The 14770-nt window shown below is 36.0% G+C and overlaps 1 protein-coding gene across 6 annotated transcripts in view; it reads right to left on the reverse strand.

Annotated features, from left to right (window-relative positions):
- CNOT4 (CCR4-NOT transcription complex subunit 4) overlaps positions 1 to 14770 on the reverse strand; it is a 152219-nt gene that overhangs the window by 65231 nt on the left and 72218 nt on the right. For all 6 annotated transcript variants that reach the window (XM_027968840.3, XM_027968837.3, XM_027968839.3 and 3 more), the window contains exons 2-3: positions 13214 to 13479; positions 421 to 618 (exon numbers count right to left, since the gene is read on the reverse strand). In XM_027968840.3, coding sequence (XP_027824641.1) covers positions 421 to 618; positions 13214 to 13387 — 372 coding nt within the window. In that variant the 5' untranslated portion in view covers positions 13388 to 13479. The remainder of the gene's footprint in view (positions 1 to 420; positions 619 to 13213; positions 13480 to 14770) is intronic.

Consider the following 14770-nt stretch of genomic DNA (forward strand, 5'->3'; position numbering starts at 1 on the left):
CATGATTAAAAAAAAAAATACAGATCTCTGGTGGGTTCATGAAAGTACATCTCCACTGTTGGTCCTTAATACAGCTACAGAAAAGAGGAAAGAAACAGAGGTCATGTCACATGAGCCTTAAGAGCACAACAGAGACACTATCCAACATCCACAGACTATGAGCACTGAAGGGGACTTCAGAGATCTAATTCAACTGCCCCGTTTCACAACAGAAGAAAATGAGCCAAGAAAGATTAAGACACTGGCCTAAGATCACAGCTGTCACTGGTTTCTTAGTGATTATTAAAAAATAATTTCCCATTATCTTCTAAGTTTTAGAATTTTCAGGTAAATCCTGCCATTGGGCAGGGCCAGCTACTATTTCCAAATAAACAAAAAGAAAAAATGCCAAGTTGAGAAAGAAAAGAGAAGACAACTTACCTCTGGGTCTGCTAGGCGCTGAGACAGACCTACAACAAAGACGAGGTTTTTTTGTACAACACGTACACTAGCCAAATGTTTGCGATTTTCTGATATTTTCTGTTTTCTCTCATTTTGTTTCTGTTTTTTCTCATTCTTTATCCTTTGCAGTTCTTCCTGGGAGAGTGGTTTATAAACTGCTGGGTCTTCTGGATATGGCTTTAGGCATAAAACAAACACAGAAGTTAGCATTAAATGAACAGAAAACTGTGAATATAGAATTTCCAAATGCTGGATGATGTGTATGCAGTTATTTGCTACATCTCCCTTGTTCTGAATCTTCTAATCTTCTAAACATTTTATTTAATATAAGTTAAATGTTACATAAATTAAATGTTTTTAAATACTTTTAAAACGACTTTTAGTGCTAAAACTTAAATATCACCAAAGGTTCTAAAATTTTAAAAAACCAACCTGGTATTACCGACAATGCCTAGCACACAGTTTACAGAAAAATTAGGCTTTTAAGGTATTATGTAAGGGGCAAAGAGTACAAAATATCATCTAAATATGGATTTACTGTATTACAATCAACAAATATTTAATGAAAACATACTATGTGTTTGAAGATTAATGAAGTACTTATTCTTTAATAGGTAGACATTTCCTGTCAAAGGAGATGGACAAATAAACAATACACAGATACTCTGGCTCAGCAGTTTGAACTGAGCTTCAGCACTTATTATCCACATGGCTTTAAACAAGTCAACAGAACTCTATGTCTCTATACCCGTGTAAGTAAAATGAAAATAATCTTAAAGGCTGATATAAAAATAACACTCGTAAAGCAATTATTGTAACTGGCCCACATTAATCTCTCAATAAATACTAGCAATTACACCACTGTAATGTTTTTCTCTCTCATCATTACAATTTTGTTTTCATTCCTACTGCTAATGCCAAGACTACCGATAGCCTGAATGAGAGCTGCAAACTGGCTTTGAATCTTGGATTTTTCTTTACTGAGAGACTTTGGCTAAGTTATACAATTCGTCTGCCTCAGTCTTCCATAAAATGGGAATCACAGTACTTTATTCAGAGGGTTTCTGTGAGAATTTTAAAAAGACAACACACTTATAAAGTGATTAAAACTGTGTCCTGCACAGAAGCATTCAATAAACCAGTTATTATTTCAGCTGGCCCTCTACAGGTTCTACATCCTCAGATTCAACCAAATGAAACTATTTGGGGGAAATAAATTCTAGAAAAAAAGTTCCAAAAACCAAAATTTGAATTTGTCATGCACCTAGCAACTATTTAATAGCATTTACATTGTATTTACAACTATTTATACAGCATTTACATTAGATATTAGAGACTATACATAATCTAGAGATGACTTAAATTACGTGGGAGGATGTGTGTAAGTTACACACAAACACTACACTATTTTATATGAGGAGCCTGAGCATCCACGGATTTTGGTATCTGTGCAAGTGGCGTGGAGGGGGCTGTTCCTAGAAAAAAGTGCCCCACAGATACAAGAGACAACTGTATTAACAAAAAGGTTAATAATAAATGGAAGATGGAACACACCAAACAGTAACATGTAAAGCTGAATGTGAAGAGATCCCAGAAATGGGAAACTGTGCCTATCAGAATACCAGAACCTGGGATTGACAGAAACGCTGCTGTCAAGAAAAAGTGGGAATGAGGACAAGAGAAGGGAGTATCCACAAGCACGGCACCGTGCATGCCTTTAATGTAAAGTTACTTTCCTCTTTTCCATACATAAGTTAAAAAAAAAAAATTAATTAAAAAAAAACAACACCCTCCAATATGTGTGCACACTCTGAGTAATGCTGAAGGCAATTAAGAAAGTGAGATTTCTTTTCCTGTTCCATTATTTTTACTAGTAATTGCATAAAGTCTCCAAAACTCCTGTTCTTAAATATTTAGCCATAACTTTTAGTGGTCCTGCAGAATGTAAGTGCCCATTCCATTCAATTCCCACATTTAGAAATGTGAATCTTTTAGCTAATTGGTCCTTTTTGGCATACTCCAACATATTAGTGAGTAAGAGGCATATAAAACAGCTGACTCAGTAATTTACCTGACTTTTGCATGACCTAAGGGTTTTATTCCAGGGTCAAATATATAGTTTGTGTCATACATTTTAGGAGCTTACTAATATTTGCCACATTAATACCAAGCTACTTCTAGAATTAGAAATTCAGCACTACTAATTTTCTTTTTTTAAAAAAATCTTATTTCAAAGAGTTCTTACATTTTAATTTGAGGAACTAAATGGTTAGAGATCTATTACAATAAATTCAATTCTTCAACCGATGTAACCGCGCCTATTTAAATTTTTTCTCTCTTTTCTATACTCACACTTCTTTACCTATATTATCTTCTTTCAAATCAATCCATCTGCCTGGATGATATTAATCCCATGAAACTATTTAAAACTACAGAGGCAAAAGTATAAAAATGAACTACATACAAACCAATTTAAATACCTTCCACAATATCACTTACATTTTCATTTGCTATTTTCTACCACAGGATTTCTGGAAAGCTCCTTTTAGAGCATTTATTAAGTTTATTTGAAAGCTGTTGCCCTTCACTAACATGTGTAGTGGTGATAATCCACTCCCTGAGTCGATCGAGCCTTTAGATTGTTCCCAGAGCCATTTCAAAGCCTGGTCCGTGCATCTTTCTAGCAGTCCATGATAAGTGTAAAAACTGAGAAAAAGCACTTGGAAACTTTTACAGCAACTTAACATTTCCACAGCGTTCAAGTATGTCATCAGTGGGCTCTAAAGAATAAGATATTTATCAGTGTGGTTGTTATCAAGCTTGGGTGGTAAATCACGTGACACAAGCTGGGTACTAGGCGCGCTCAACAGAACCTGTGTCAGTTCCCAGCAGGCTGTGCTGGGGCGGGCGCGGGGATACATCTGGTTCTGCATCAGAGAGTCTGAGAAACACTAGTGTAACTTTTCTGAGAACACGAAGATTTGACAAGCATTCAGGTTTTTTTCTTTGCAAGCCATCTCTGACATTGTAAAATCCTAATAAAAGATGATGCAAAATAATATAAACACCTCCAATAAATGAAGAATGAAAATGACCAAAAATCAGGTTGTGGTATCAATTCTCATAAAGTGTATTACTGATGTATCATTATATTGAGTTTGTAACACTGGTTATCCCAGTCTTTTTCTATATTACTCCAAGTTTTTTCTGTGGAAATTAACACTTCTATCAGTCTTCAAAGGCAACTTTCAGTTCAGTTCAGTTCAGTCGCTCTGGACTATAACTGCTATATAATGATAGATTACACATCCCAATACAGAAAGATACCACTACAGGAGAACAAGATAAATTAGTTCATTATGATTTATCCTCCAAAATCCTCTTACTCCAGGCAACTTAAAAGAGGTTATAAATACTAACTTTTTAATCAACATATTTGTGAATCTGCATCTCTGTTGTTAGGAAGAATTAAACAAATTGTTTCAGATAATAGAAATCTGGTAATTTAACCTAAACACAAATGAAAAATATACAAAATTTTATCAGTCTCAACCTGTCTAAAGGTTTCATAAAAAGTTGGTAAAGCACACATTCTATGATGGTTCCTCCTTCACACACACCACCATTAAATACCTACTCTACAAATCCAATAGAAAATTAATCATCTGATACAGTAAGATGAGGAAAGAAGCTAGATTAAAGATGGGAGACGAAAACACATAATTTGAACAGCTGCAGAAAAACACTGTGACTCACAAAACTAGTAACCTTAGTACTAAAAATGAATATAAAGAAAAATACATCTGGTCTACTTTTTGACTGAAACACATAATGTTAAACCTAATATTCTAGGAATACAGGATCAAATAAAAAGCTATAAGCAAAAATTTTTTCTTTAACTTTTCTACTGCATGTTACAAACTAGTGATAAATAGGATACTTATGGAGCAGCATTTTAAACGTGCAAAATATTTTTAGTAGTGTTAATTTGCCAACAGATTGCCAAACTACTAATTAAGATGGTTTATAGTCTTTAATATAATCACTTAATTCCTTTCATATGTATAGTTATGCTTCCACTTTTATTCCCAATTTACATGTATATTTAGATGTGTCGTCCGTTTTATTTTCTAATCAGATTTACCAGGACTTTGATTATTTTATTGGTTGTTTCAAAGAACCAGATTCAACTTTTATGGAAATACAGCTTTCCTATTTCATTAAATTCTACTTAATCCCTACTTTCTACTGTCATAATGTTTATTCTTTTCCTAGTTTCTTAACCCGGAAATATGTTCATTTATTTTTGCTCTTCATTTTCTAATAAACGCATTTACAGCTTCATCTTTTCCTCTTGCTAAAGACAATGAAAAATACTGGGTAAAACTTTTCGAACCAACATCTTAAAAACAATAATGATCTGCAGTGGTGAAGTCCCAAGCAAATTTCTGGATAAAAGTCAGAACCCAAAGAGATAAGCGGAAAGGCTGAGTAACAACCAATGGGAGAGAAGGACAAATGAGGGAAGAAGCACAGCATTCAAAATCCAAAACTAGTCCACAGTGAAGAGTTCTGGGGAGATCAGTCCCATGATAAGCTGAGACCAGTTCACCACCAAAGGGCTCATATTCTTTTAGGGTTAAGTACAGACTACAGAAAGGTCAGAACAAGATAAGAAAAAAGGAAAAGGGTGAAGGAAAAAACCATCCTAGAAAAGCTGAAACCAGCCCCAGGGAAGATGTGCACCTGAGAGAACAAAAGATTAAGGCATCCCTAATGGCAATGTTCACAGGTTCCAGCAAAAGGCAAACCAAAGCCTATCTACAGGACGGCAAATTTATCCTGGGCCTCAGAGAAATGCACAAATAACTCAGTGACAACCTCGAAGCCGATACAGACAACAAATCACAGAAAGAAAGAAATCAACAAGAAGAACAACCAGCAGAAACATCCCTCATGGACTTCAGCAACTGGAATTATTGGACAGATTTTAAAACAAGAATGATTATCTGTTTAAACAAATATATGACAAACTTGAAAATATCTGCAGGGTATAAAAATCTTTTTTAAAAAATCAAGTAGCAAAAAAGAACATACATTACTTTTAGAAATGGAAAACAAAATTTTAAAATTCGGTAGACTAGGCCTTATATAATATTTAACTTACATGCTGAGTACATCATGCAAAATGCTGGACTAGATGACTTCAAGCTGGAATCAAGAATGCAGGGGGAAATAACAATAACCTCAGATATGCAGATGACACCACCTCATGGCAGAAAGCAAAGAGGAACTAAAGAGCCTCTTAATGAAAGTTAAAGAGAAGAGCAAAAAAAGCTGGCTTAAAACTCAACATTCAGAAAACGAAGTTCATGGCATCAGATTCCAGAACTTCATGGCAAACAGATGGGGAAACAATTACAGACTTTATTTTCCTGGGCTCCAAAATCACTGCAGATGGGGACTGCACCCATGAAATTAAAAGACGCTTGCTTCTTGCAAGAAAAGCTATGACCAACCTAGACAGCACATTAAAAAGCAGAGAAATTACTTTGCCAACAAAGATTCATCTAGTCAAAGCTATGATTTTTCCAGTAGTCATGTATGGATGTGAGAGTTGGACTATAAAGAAAGCTGAGCACTGAAGAATTGATGCTTTTGAACTGTGGTGTTAGAGAAGACTGTTGAGAGTCCCTTGGACTGCAAGGAGATCAAAGCAGTCAATCCTAAAGGAAATCAAATCAGTCCTGAATATTCACTAGAAGGACTGATGCTGAAGCTGAACCTCCAATACTCTGGCCACCTGATGCGAAGAACTGATTCATCTGAAAAGACACTCATGCTGGGAAAGATTGAAGGCAGGTGGGGAAGGTGACGACAGAGGATGAGATGGTTAGATGGCATCACCGACTCGATAGACATGAGTTTGAGCAAGCTCTGGGAGTTGGTAATGGACAGGGAAACCTGGCATGCTGCAGTCCATGGGGTCACAAAGTGTCAGATACAACTGAGTGACTGAACTGAACTGAGACTAGACCTAAAAAAATTGATTAGAAGGAATCATCTATAATGCATTAAAGGAAGAAAAAGAAACAAAAAAGAGATTAAAAGACATGGCCAATAGTGATAAGAACTGGAAAATATTTAATCAGAGTCCCAGAAAGAGAGGAAAGAGAATAACGGCAACAGCTGACTAGATAACAGCTTAATTTTTTCCTGAACTAATGAAACTCTAGATTTGATGATTTTGAATTCTGGGGCTGGAGAAGACTCTTGACAGTCCCATGGACAGCAAAGAGATCAAACCAGTCAATCCTAAAGGAAATCAACCCTAACTATGCATTGAAAGGACTGATGCTGAAGCTCCAATACCTTGGCCACCTGATGTGAAGAGCCGACTCATTGGGAAAGACCCTGATGCTGGGAATGACTGAAGGCAGAAGAGGGCAAGAGAGGATGAGATGGTTGCATGGCATCACCAACTCACTAGACATGAATTGGAGCAAACTCCAGGAGATAGTGAAGGACAGGGACGCCTGGCCTGCTGTAGTCCATGGGGTCTCAAAGAGTCACACACAACTTAGCGACTGAACAGCAACAATGAAATCCACCAAATCCACAGATTCAAAAAGCCCTACAAACCTCAAGCAGAATAAATAGAAATACACAAGTGAGTTCTACATTTTGGAACTGATTGATAGTCAATTTTTGTGCCCAATACACTGTATTTTAAAGTTTTGTACAAATTTATTTGTACAAAGTTGTATGTGTGCACAAACACACATACTTGCTGTGTTAATCAAATTTTTCATTCCTTCTGTGTACTTCATGTGCATGTGTGCTAATAAGTCCCTTTAGTCGTGTCTGATTCTGTGTGACATAGTTCTAAACTACAGAAATTAGAAGCCCCTCGATTATAAAAGTGGGTGCAGTTTTTCCTGGTATTTACATCAGCTCAATATACTTCAAAGCTATACTATGTAAATAAATGTTTTATGACTCTAGGGGATCTTTCATCAGTAAGAAAAATATCCTCTTTAACTACTTTCAAAATGTGTTGATCTTGAATCTGATTATGACCAAGTCTGAGTCTGAGTGAACTCCGGGAGTTGGTGATGGACAGGGAGGGCTGGCGTGCTGCAATTCATGGGGTCGCAAAGAGTCGGACATGACTGAGCGACTGAACTGAACTGAACTGAATATCAGTACTATCATACTTTCTTTCCTATGGTTTCCATTTGTCTACTCTTCCCCTCCCCCTAGTTTCATGATCTATTTCTTACGTGTTCCCAGTCAAACAGTTCTACAAGGTTTATCAGGAAATAGAGCAGTCCCCTATATGCTGCCCCCTCAACAGCTGCCTCCCCCTATAAATAAGCTGTTTATTATTTCACATGATTCCTTTGTCATTTACTATCACATCACTAAATAACATGCTTGTACTACTACTTCTTGATTTTTTCAGTATTAAATATTATGCAAAATCAAGATTTAGCTTTCTTTCAGCCAGTCTAACAACATATTCCAAGTCCACTTTCTAACCTTCCATTCTAATTTCATTAGGCCAATAGTCATAATTACATTATTACAAAGTTCAAATATTATTTATACACTTTCACCTCCAGCTATGGCAGGTTAGATGGTTAACAGACTAGGGATACCAGCATAAACAACTAGAAAACTAGACAAAATGTATGAAATAACTGTTTTCAGACACTGAACAACAGGGAATGAACAGCAAGCAGATCTATGACCTCTGAGAGAAAAGAAATAAGGCAGATAAAAACCATGAGTGTCCCAGTTTTCTGCTCTTCTGGCACTTACTGGACTCTGGCACTGGTTCTAACAGTCACATTGAGCAGAAGGGACAGTGTTCAAAATTTGAAGAGGCTGAAGCAACTGAAATTTACAGGGCAAAAATACCACAAAGAGTGAACTAATACAAAAAGAGTTCCAGAAATCAATATAGAAGAATCCTGTGGTATCCAGTTTTCATAATAGCCCTCCTGATAGAATGTCAACAGTGAATCTGGAAAGGAAATCAAAAAGAATTAACACCAGTCACATGTACACTCTTTCAGAATACAGATGAGGAGGAAACACTTCTGAGGCAAGTATTTCTTTGGTACCAAATCTAAAAACAATATAAAAGAAAGCCACAGATAAATACTTCTCATAGCACAGATATAAAACTCCTTATGAAAATATTAGCAAATTGAAAATAAAAAGGATAACACATCATGACACATAAACCAAATAAGATTTACCCTTGGGAGGGAAGGTTGATTTAAAAAAAAAAAAATCAATCAACCTAAATCACTGTTTCTACAGAACAAAGGAGGTAACACACGATCACCTCGACAGAAGCAGAAAAGGCACTGACAAAATCCAACACCCACTCATGATTAAAAACTCAGTAACCAAAGAATAAAAGCAAATGTCCTCAACCTGATACAGATCATCTACAAAAAAATGGTGACATACTTAATAATGAAATACTCGATGCCTTCCCAATAAGATTGGAAACAAACAAGGATATGTGCTTGTAACACTTTCATCCAAGATTATAGTGTAGAGCTTTGTTGTTGTTCAGTCGCTAAGTCATGTCCAACTTATCCAAGTGCAATATGGCAAGAAAAATAATTTTTAAAAAATAAAGACTGAAAAGAAATAAAGCTGTCTTAATTTACAGAAGGCGTAACCATCTATTTAGAAAATCCCAACAAATCTATATAACAAAAATCAATTACTCTACCTATAAAAATGAACAATTAGAAAATGAAATCTTAAAAGGCATATCATGTGCCACAGCTCAAAAAACATAAAACAGTCATAGGCAAATATAACAAAACACGCTGTACTACTCTGTACACTGCAACTATAGAACAGTGTTTCTGAAATGTAGAAAAATAAACCTTATTCATGAACTACATGCTGCTGCTGCTAAGTCGCGTCAGTCGTGTCCGACTCTGTGCGACCCCATAGACAGCAGCCCACCAGGCTCCGCCGCCCCTGGGATTCTCCAGGCAACAGTACTAGAGTGGGTTGCCATTTCCTTCTCCAACGCATGAAAGTGAAAAGTGAAAGTGAAGTTGCTCAGTCATGTCCAACTCTTCGTGACCCCATGGATGGCAGCCTACCAGGCTCCTCCGTCCATGGGATTTTCCAGGCAAGAGTACTGGAGTGAGGTGCCATTGCCTTCTCCGCATGAACTACTTAAGTCAACATTTTTAAGATATAATTTTTCCTCAAATAGACCTGTCTACTCAATGCAATCTCAATCAAAATTCCAGTAGGCTTTTTGTACAAAATGACAAATGAATTAAAAAACTTATGTGGAAAGGCTAACGTTTAGCTACCCACATATCAGTCTGAAACGACCGATTCCTGATCTTTTATGTGCAATCTACCTCTTCCTCTTTGGAAACTTGTAGAACCTCTTTCTCTTTGGTACTTTAAAAGTTTGTGGGACTTCCTTGGGGGTTCAGTAGTTAAGAGTCTGCCTGACAATGCAGGGGACACGGGTTCAATCCCTGGTCCAAGAAGATTCCACATGGCACAGAGCAAGTAAGCAAGGGTGCGACAGCTGCTGAGTCCACGTGCCTAGAGCCTGTGCTCTGACGGCAATGAGAAGCTCATACACTGCAACAGAGAGAAGCAAGCCCTGCTCGCCATAACTCGAGAAAGCCTGCACAGAGCAACAAAGACCCAGTGCAGCCATAAATAAATATTTTTAAAAAGGTCCTTGACTTTGTTTAATACCTGAACAATTATTATTTAAAAAGTTTGTGCCTGGCACTTGATAGGCATTTTTGATTCTTGGGGGGTTTTTTCTCCTTTTTTTTTTGAGGTAACTCTAGTTTATAACCTTCTGTAAGTTTCAAGCGTACAACGTTTTATTTCTACTTCTGTGTACCATACAGCATGCTCACAACCAAAAATTTAGTTTCTGTCACCAGTTGATGCCGTTTATCTATTTCACCCTCCCTCTTTACCCTTTCCCCTCTGATGACCATTACCCTGTTCTCTGCATCTGTGTTTTTATTTTGTTTGTTCATTTATCTTGCTTTGTTTATGTATTCCACATATGAGTGAAATCATACAGTATTTCTTTCTCTAACTTATTTCGCTTAGCATTGACCCTTCAAGGTCCACCCATGCTGTTGCAAATGGCAAATGGCACTACTTAAGAGATCATTTCAACTTCGTCCTAAAACTCTTTCCTTGAGTTATTTCTGCTATCATATTTAATTTTCAATAACTGTTTATTGTTCCCTGAATTTTTTAATACCATCTTATTCTTGTTTCATGGATGCAGTAGCTTCCATTATTTCTGAGGTGAAAACAACACATTTGTTGAAGTTTTCATTTCCTTGACCAGTCTCTAATTTTCATGAGAATCAACACTGTATGGTGCTACGTCCGTGTACCACCCATATTCCCACATCTGCTGTTTCCACCAGGTATTTTTCTCAGGTATGCTGCACTAAAAGGACATGCAAAAGCAGTCTAAAGAATGACCTCTGCCTATGTTTAGGGAAGCACTAAGGTCTTCTTGACCCCACCAAGCTAAGCAACTAGGACCACAGAGAAATGCTCAACTTCATGTTTTTATAACCTTCCTCTCTCTGCTTTTCAAAGCGATGTAAACAAAAGAGGTCCTTTCTGCAAAAAGACAGGTATCATCTTGTGGGCCAAAATCAGGCACTGGCTTTGACTAGCCCCCACCTGCATCTCCAAGTTTATTTAAATCATCTCAATTGGCCATCTCACAGAATGCCTTCTACAGATTTTGCCCGCAGAGTTGGGCTACATGTAAATTATAGCTTCATGGTCCTCTCCAGAAACACCTGTGGTTTTCTTATGTGTTAACATAACCACTGAAGCTGGTCTCCAGAGATGTAAACATCTTCTGGTCCCTGACTGAGATGGGTAGCTTCATAATTTTGGGTGTCCAAAACTCTCCAGCAAAGCTAAGTCAGATTTGAAGACTTTGCCTGACCTGTACTATCTGCATTCCACAACTCACGCCATGAGATGGGTATGAGCAAGGTCTGACAGTTAAGAGACTAAGGAGAGGTTCTAAGAGTTGGATATTAAATCAACAGGAAGAAAAAAAATACTCCTGGTCTATTTACGATAAATGACTCATCTCATATTTCTTTAATCTGGATTTTTTTTCTTTTTCTATAAATGTTGGAAAGCATAATCTCACATCTTTTCCACTGACTGACTCTTGTGATTTCACTCAGTGTCATTAATTTACAAAAACATTCTATATATTAACTTCCAAATTTGTAACTCCATATCCAAACCAACTTGAATAAAATCACCTGTCTATTCACCACCTCCATTTACATCTCTAATAGGAATCTCAAACCTAACATATTTAAAACCAAATTCCTGATATTCTCAAAAAACCTATTCCTATTACAGTCTTCCCCATCTCAGTTAACAGCCATTCTCTACTTCTAGTTTTTCAGTTCAAAATCTTGCTGTCATCCTCAACTCTTCTACTTGTATTGTTAAAAAACATATATATATATAGTTTTGTAACTACATTAATTAACACTTAAATAGATCTCACCTTTTATCATTCATATAACATATGTTAACTGCCCACTAGATTTTAAATAAAAGACTGGACAATGCATTGTCTTCTGAGTTTCTGGTTGTTAATTTTTTTCTTTTTTAAATAATGCAGGTATCTGAAACACATTTCTACTTTATAAAAATTTGGTAATAATGAACCCAACAGCTCTTTTAATGGGTAAAAAGAAAAGAAAGCTTAAATCATACACAGACATTAAAGAGAAGGCAAAAAATAGATATTTGCATTAACCCCTAAAGTAACAAATAAAGAAAGACCTTCAAAAGAGAGATGCAGCAATTCTACTCATTCTAATACATCATTCACTACACTATAACTGCTGTATCTGCTTAGTAAAACAACCAGACGCAGAAAATTACTTTAAAAATCATAGATTTTTTTTTTTTTAGAAGGGATTCAAAGGACTTGAATTTGACCACCGAACCTACTACCCATCAGTCGATGCTTTAGACAAATTACTTAGAAGGCCTAGTTTCCTTGAGTGTACAATAGGGATAGCACCATCAGCCTAGAATTGTCAACAAATGAGTTAAGTGTTACCTTCTGAACCAGGATTTCTCTTGTCATTTTAAATCACACTCTTTTTCAGTAAACATCAAAACTTCTCTATTTTGTACTAGAAAACTAAAGTAAATTTCTCCCCAGATGTAAAACTGACTGTTTTTCTCCAATCTGACATCATCCTATCTAAGTCTACTGCCTCTCACTACTCCTAATCCTTGGTAAAGAATCTGCCTGCAGTGCAGGCGATCCGGGTTCAATTCCTGGGTTGGGAAGATCCGCTGGAGAAGGAAATGGGAACCCACTCCAGTATGCTTGCCTGGAGAATCCCATGGATGGAGGAGCCTGGCAGGCTACAGTCCATGTGGTCACAAGAGTCAAACACAACTTAGCGACTAAACCACCACCACTGACTGTCAATCTCCTCAGATAAGAAAACTAAAGGCCAACCAGAGAGGTTCTATGACTTCAGCAAGGTAATATACTTAGTTAACCATGTTGAGACTCTGATTCCCAGGGCAGTGTTTTTTACACTTCATGATATCTTAAGAATATAATGTCACACTTTATCTCACCTGAATTGTATAGATTCTATTAAAATCTACTTGCTCATAGGCATGGGGGAAAAAACTAAACACAAAGCTATTTTGGAGCATTTACCTTTCTACATGCAGGACAAAGCCCATTTTCATCAGTGCGAATTCGATGCCAACAAAAGCGGCAGATCTGGTAGCCACAGGTGCAAGGGAAAAAGTTGATGTCATCTATCTCCAAGGGCTCCATGCAAAGAGGACATTCCACAGGGTCTTCCTTTGCGTCAGGACTGCGAGACATCTTCACTTTTATTAAACAGCAGCAAAAGTTTATAATAATTTAAGGGAGAAGGAAGTTCAGCACTGAGAACTAAACTGTAGAACTTCAAAGACCTGCATGAGAAAAAACAAAATATACTGCTTACTACTGAAAAACAAGGGCATTTTCAACAATCAAGAATCATATTATCAACAATGAAAAATATTAATCAGATCAATTTTCGCTATCATCTCAAAGATGGAATTCTGAGCATTTTGCATGTCAAGATAAAAGACCTAAGAGGTTGTTAAATTTTTTGATTCAACAGAAAGAAAAAAGTCCCTCTTTTAGCTGAAACATTTAATACAAAACCAGTACTAATCATAGCACATTTTAGAGTAATGAATACTATACAGAAGCACATTCATCTTAAAACATATTCTAAATTTAAACTGTCTTATCTTTGACCTAAAAGCTAGTAGTAATAATACTGCCACATAACTAAGAGTATTATAGTAATCTAAAATGTCCTAATTTACAAATAAATTTAATAAAGAGAGGCTTTAGATGTTCATTACGTGTTAATATCAAACCAAAACCACAGAAAATATAAGAGCTGAAAAAATGTGCCACAGAAGCTAGCTGTTTACAATTAAACAGGTATTAACATGCCAATAAAAATTTCATTTCTGGGAAAATAAGCACATGTTAAACAAATGAAAATATTCCTTTTTATTGTAGAAATGCTACTAAAAGCCTAGAGAAAGGAGAAAGAGTCTTTTTAGATATTAAATAATTTATCTTTTTTGATTATGGAGAATTGAAAATTTTAGGCAAAGTCACTGTTAAAATGTTATGTCAAAATAACAGATTTTTGTTCATTTATATAATTTGACAAATTAATTCTAAAGTTTACACGAAAGAGTAAATGCATTAGAAATGCTTTGAAACTTTTCAAAGGGGGAACTTGGGAATTTGTGCTATCGGATATTGCACTGTACCACAAAGCTATAGTAACAAATAATTTGATACTGATACAAAAACAGACAAAAGATCAAAAAAACTAAATAAGGAATTTAGAAACAGACCATGAATTAGATTTCAATATTTGATAAAAGAGACATAACATCAATATGGCAAGGATGGACCCAATTTATAAAGAGTAACAGGATCCTGCTCTATCTGTTTTGAGAAAGAAACAGTATATAGCCATCTCACACTGCAATCAAAATAAATCTCAAATAATCTATCTAAAGAGTTTACGGTGAAATAAACTATTAAAGTGTTAGAAGAAAATAGAGTTTTTAAAAACTTGGGATACAGAAAGTCTTCCTAAGAAAAAAACATAAATTCATAAAAGATAAATATAATCAACTTAGCAAAGTAAAAACAGAAAGACAAAATCAAAGGCAAGCAACAGAATAA

Source organism: Ovis aries, chromosome 4 (genome assembly GCF_016772045.2).
Source record: "Ovis aries strain OAR_USU_Benz2616 breed Rambouillet chromosome 4, ARS-UI_Ramb_v3.0, whole genome shotgun sequence".
Classification (NCBI taxonomy): Eukaryota; Metazoa; Chordata; class Mammalia; order Artiodactyla; family Bovidae; genus Ovis; species Ovis aries.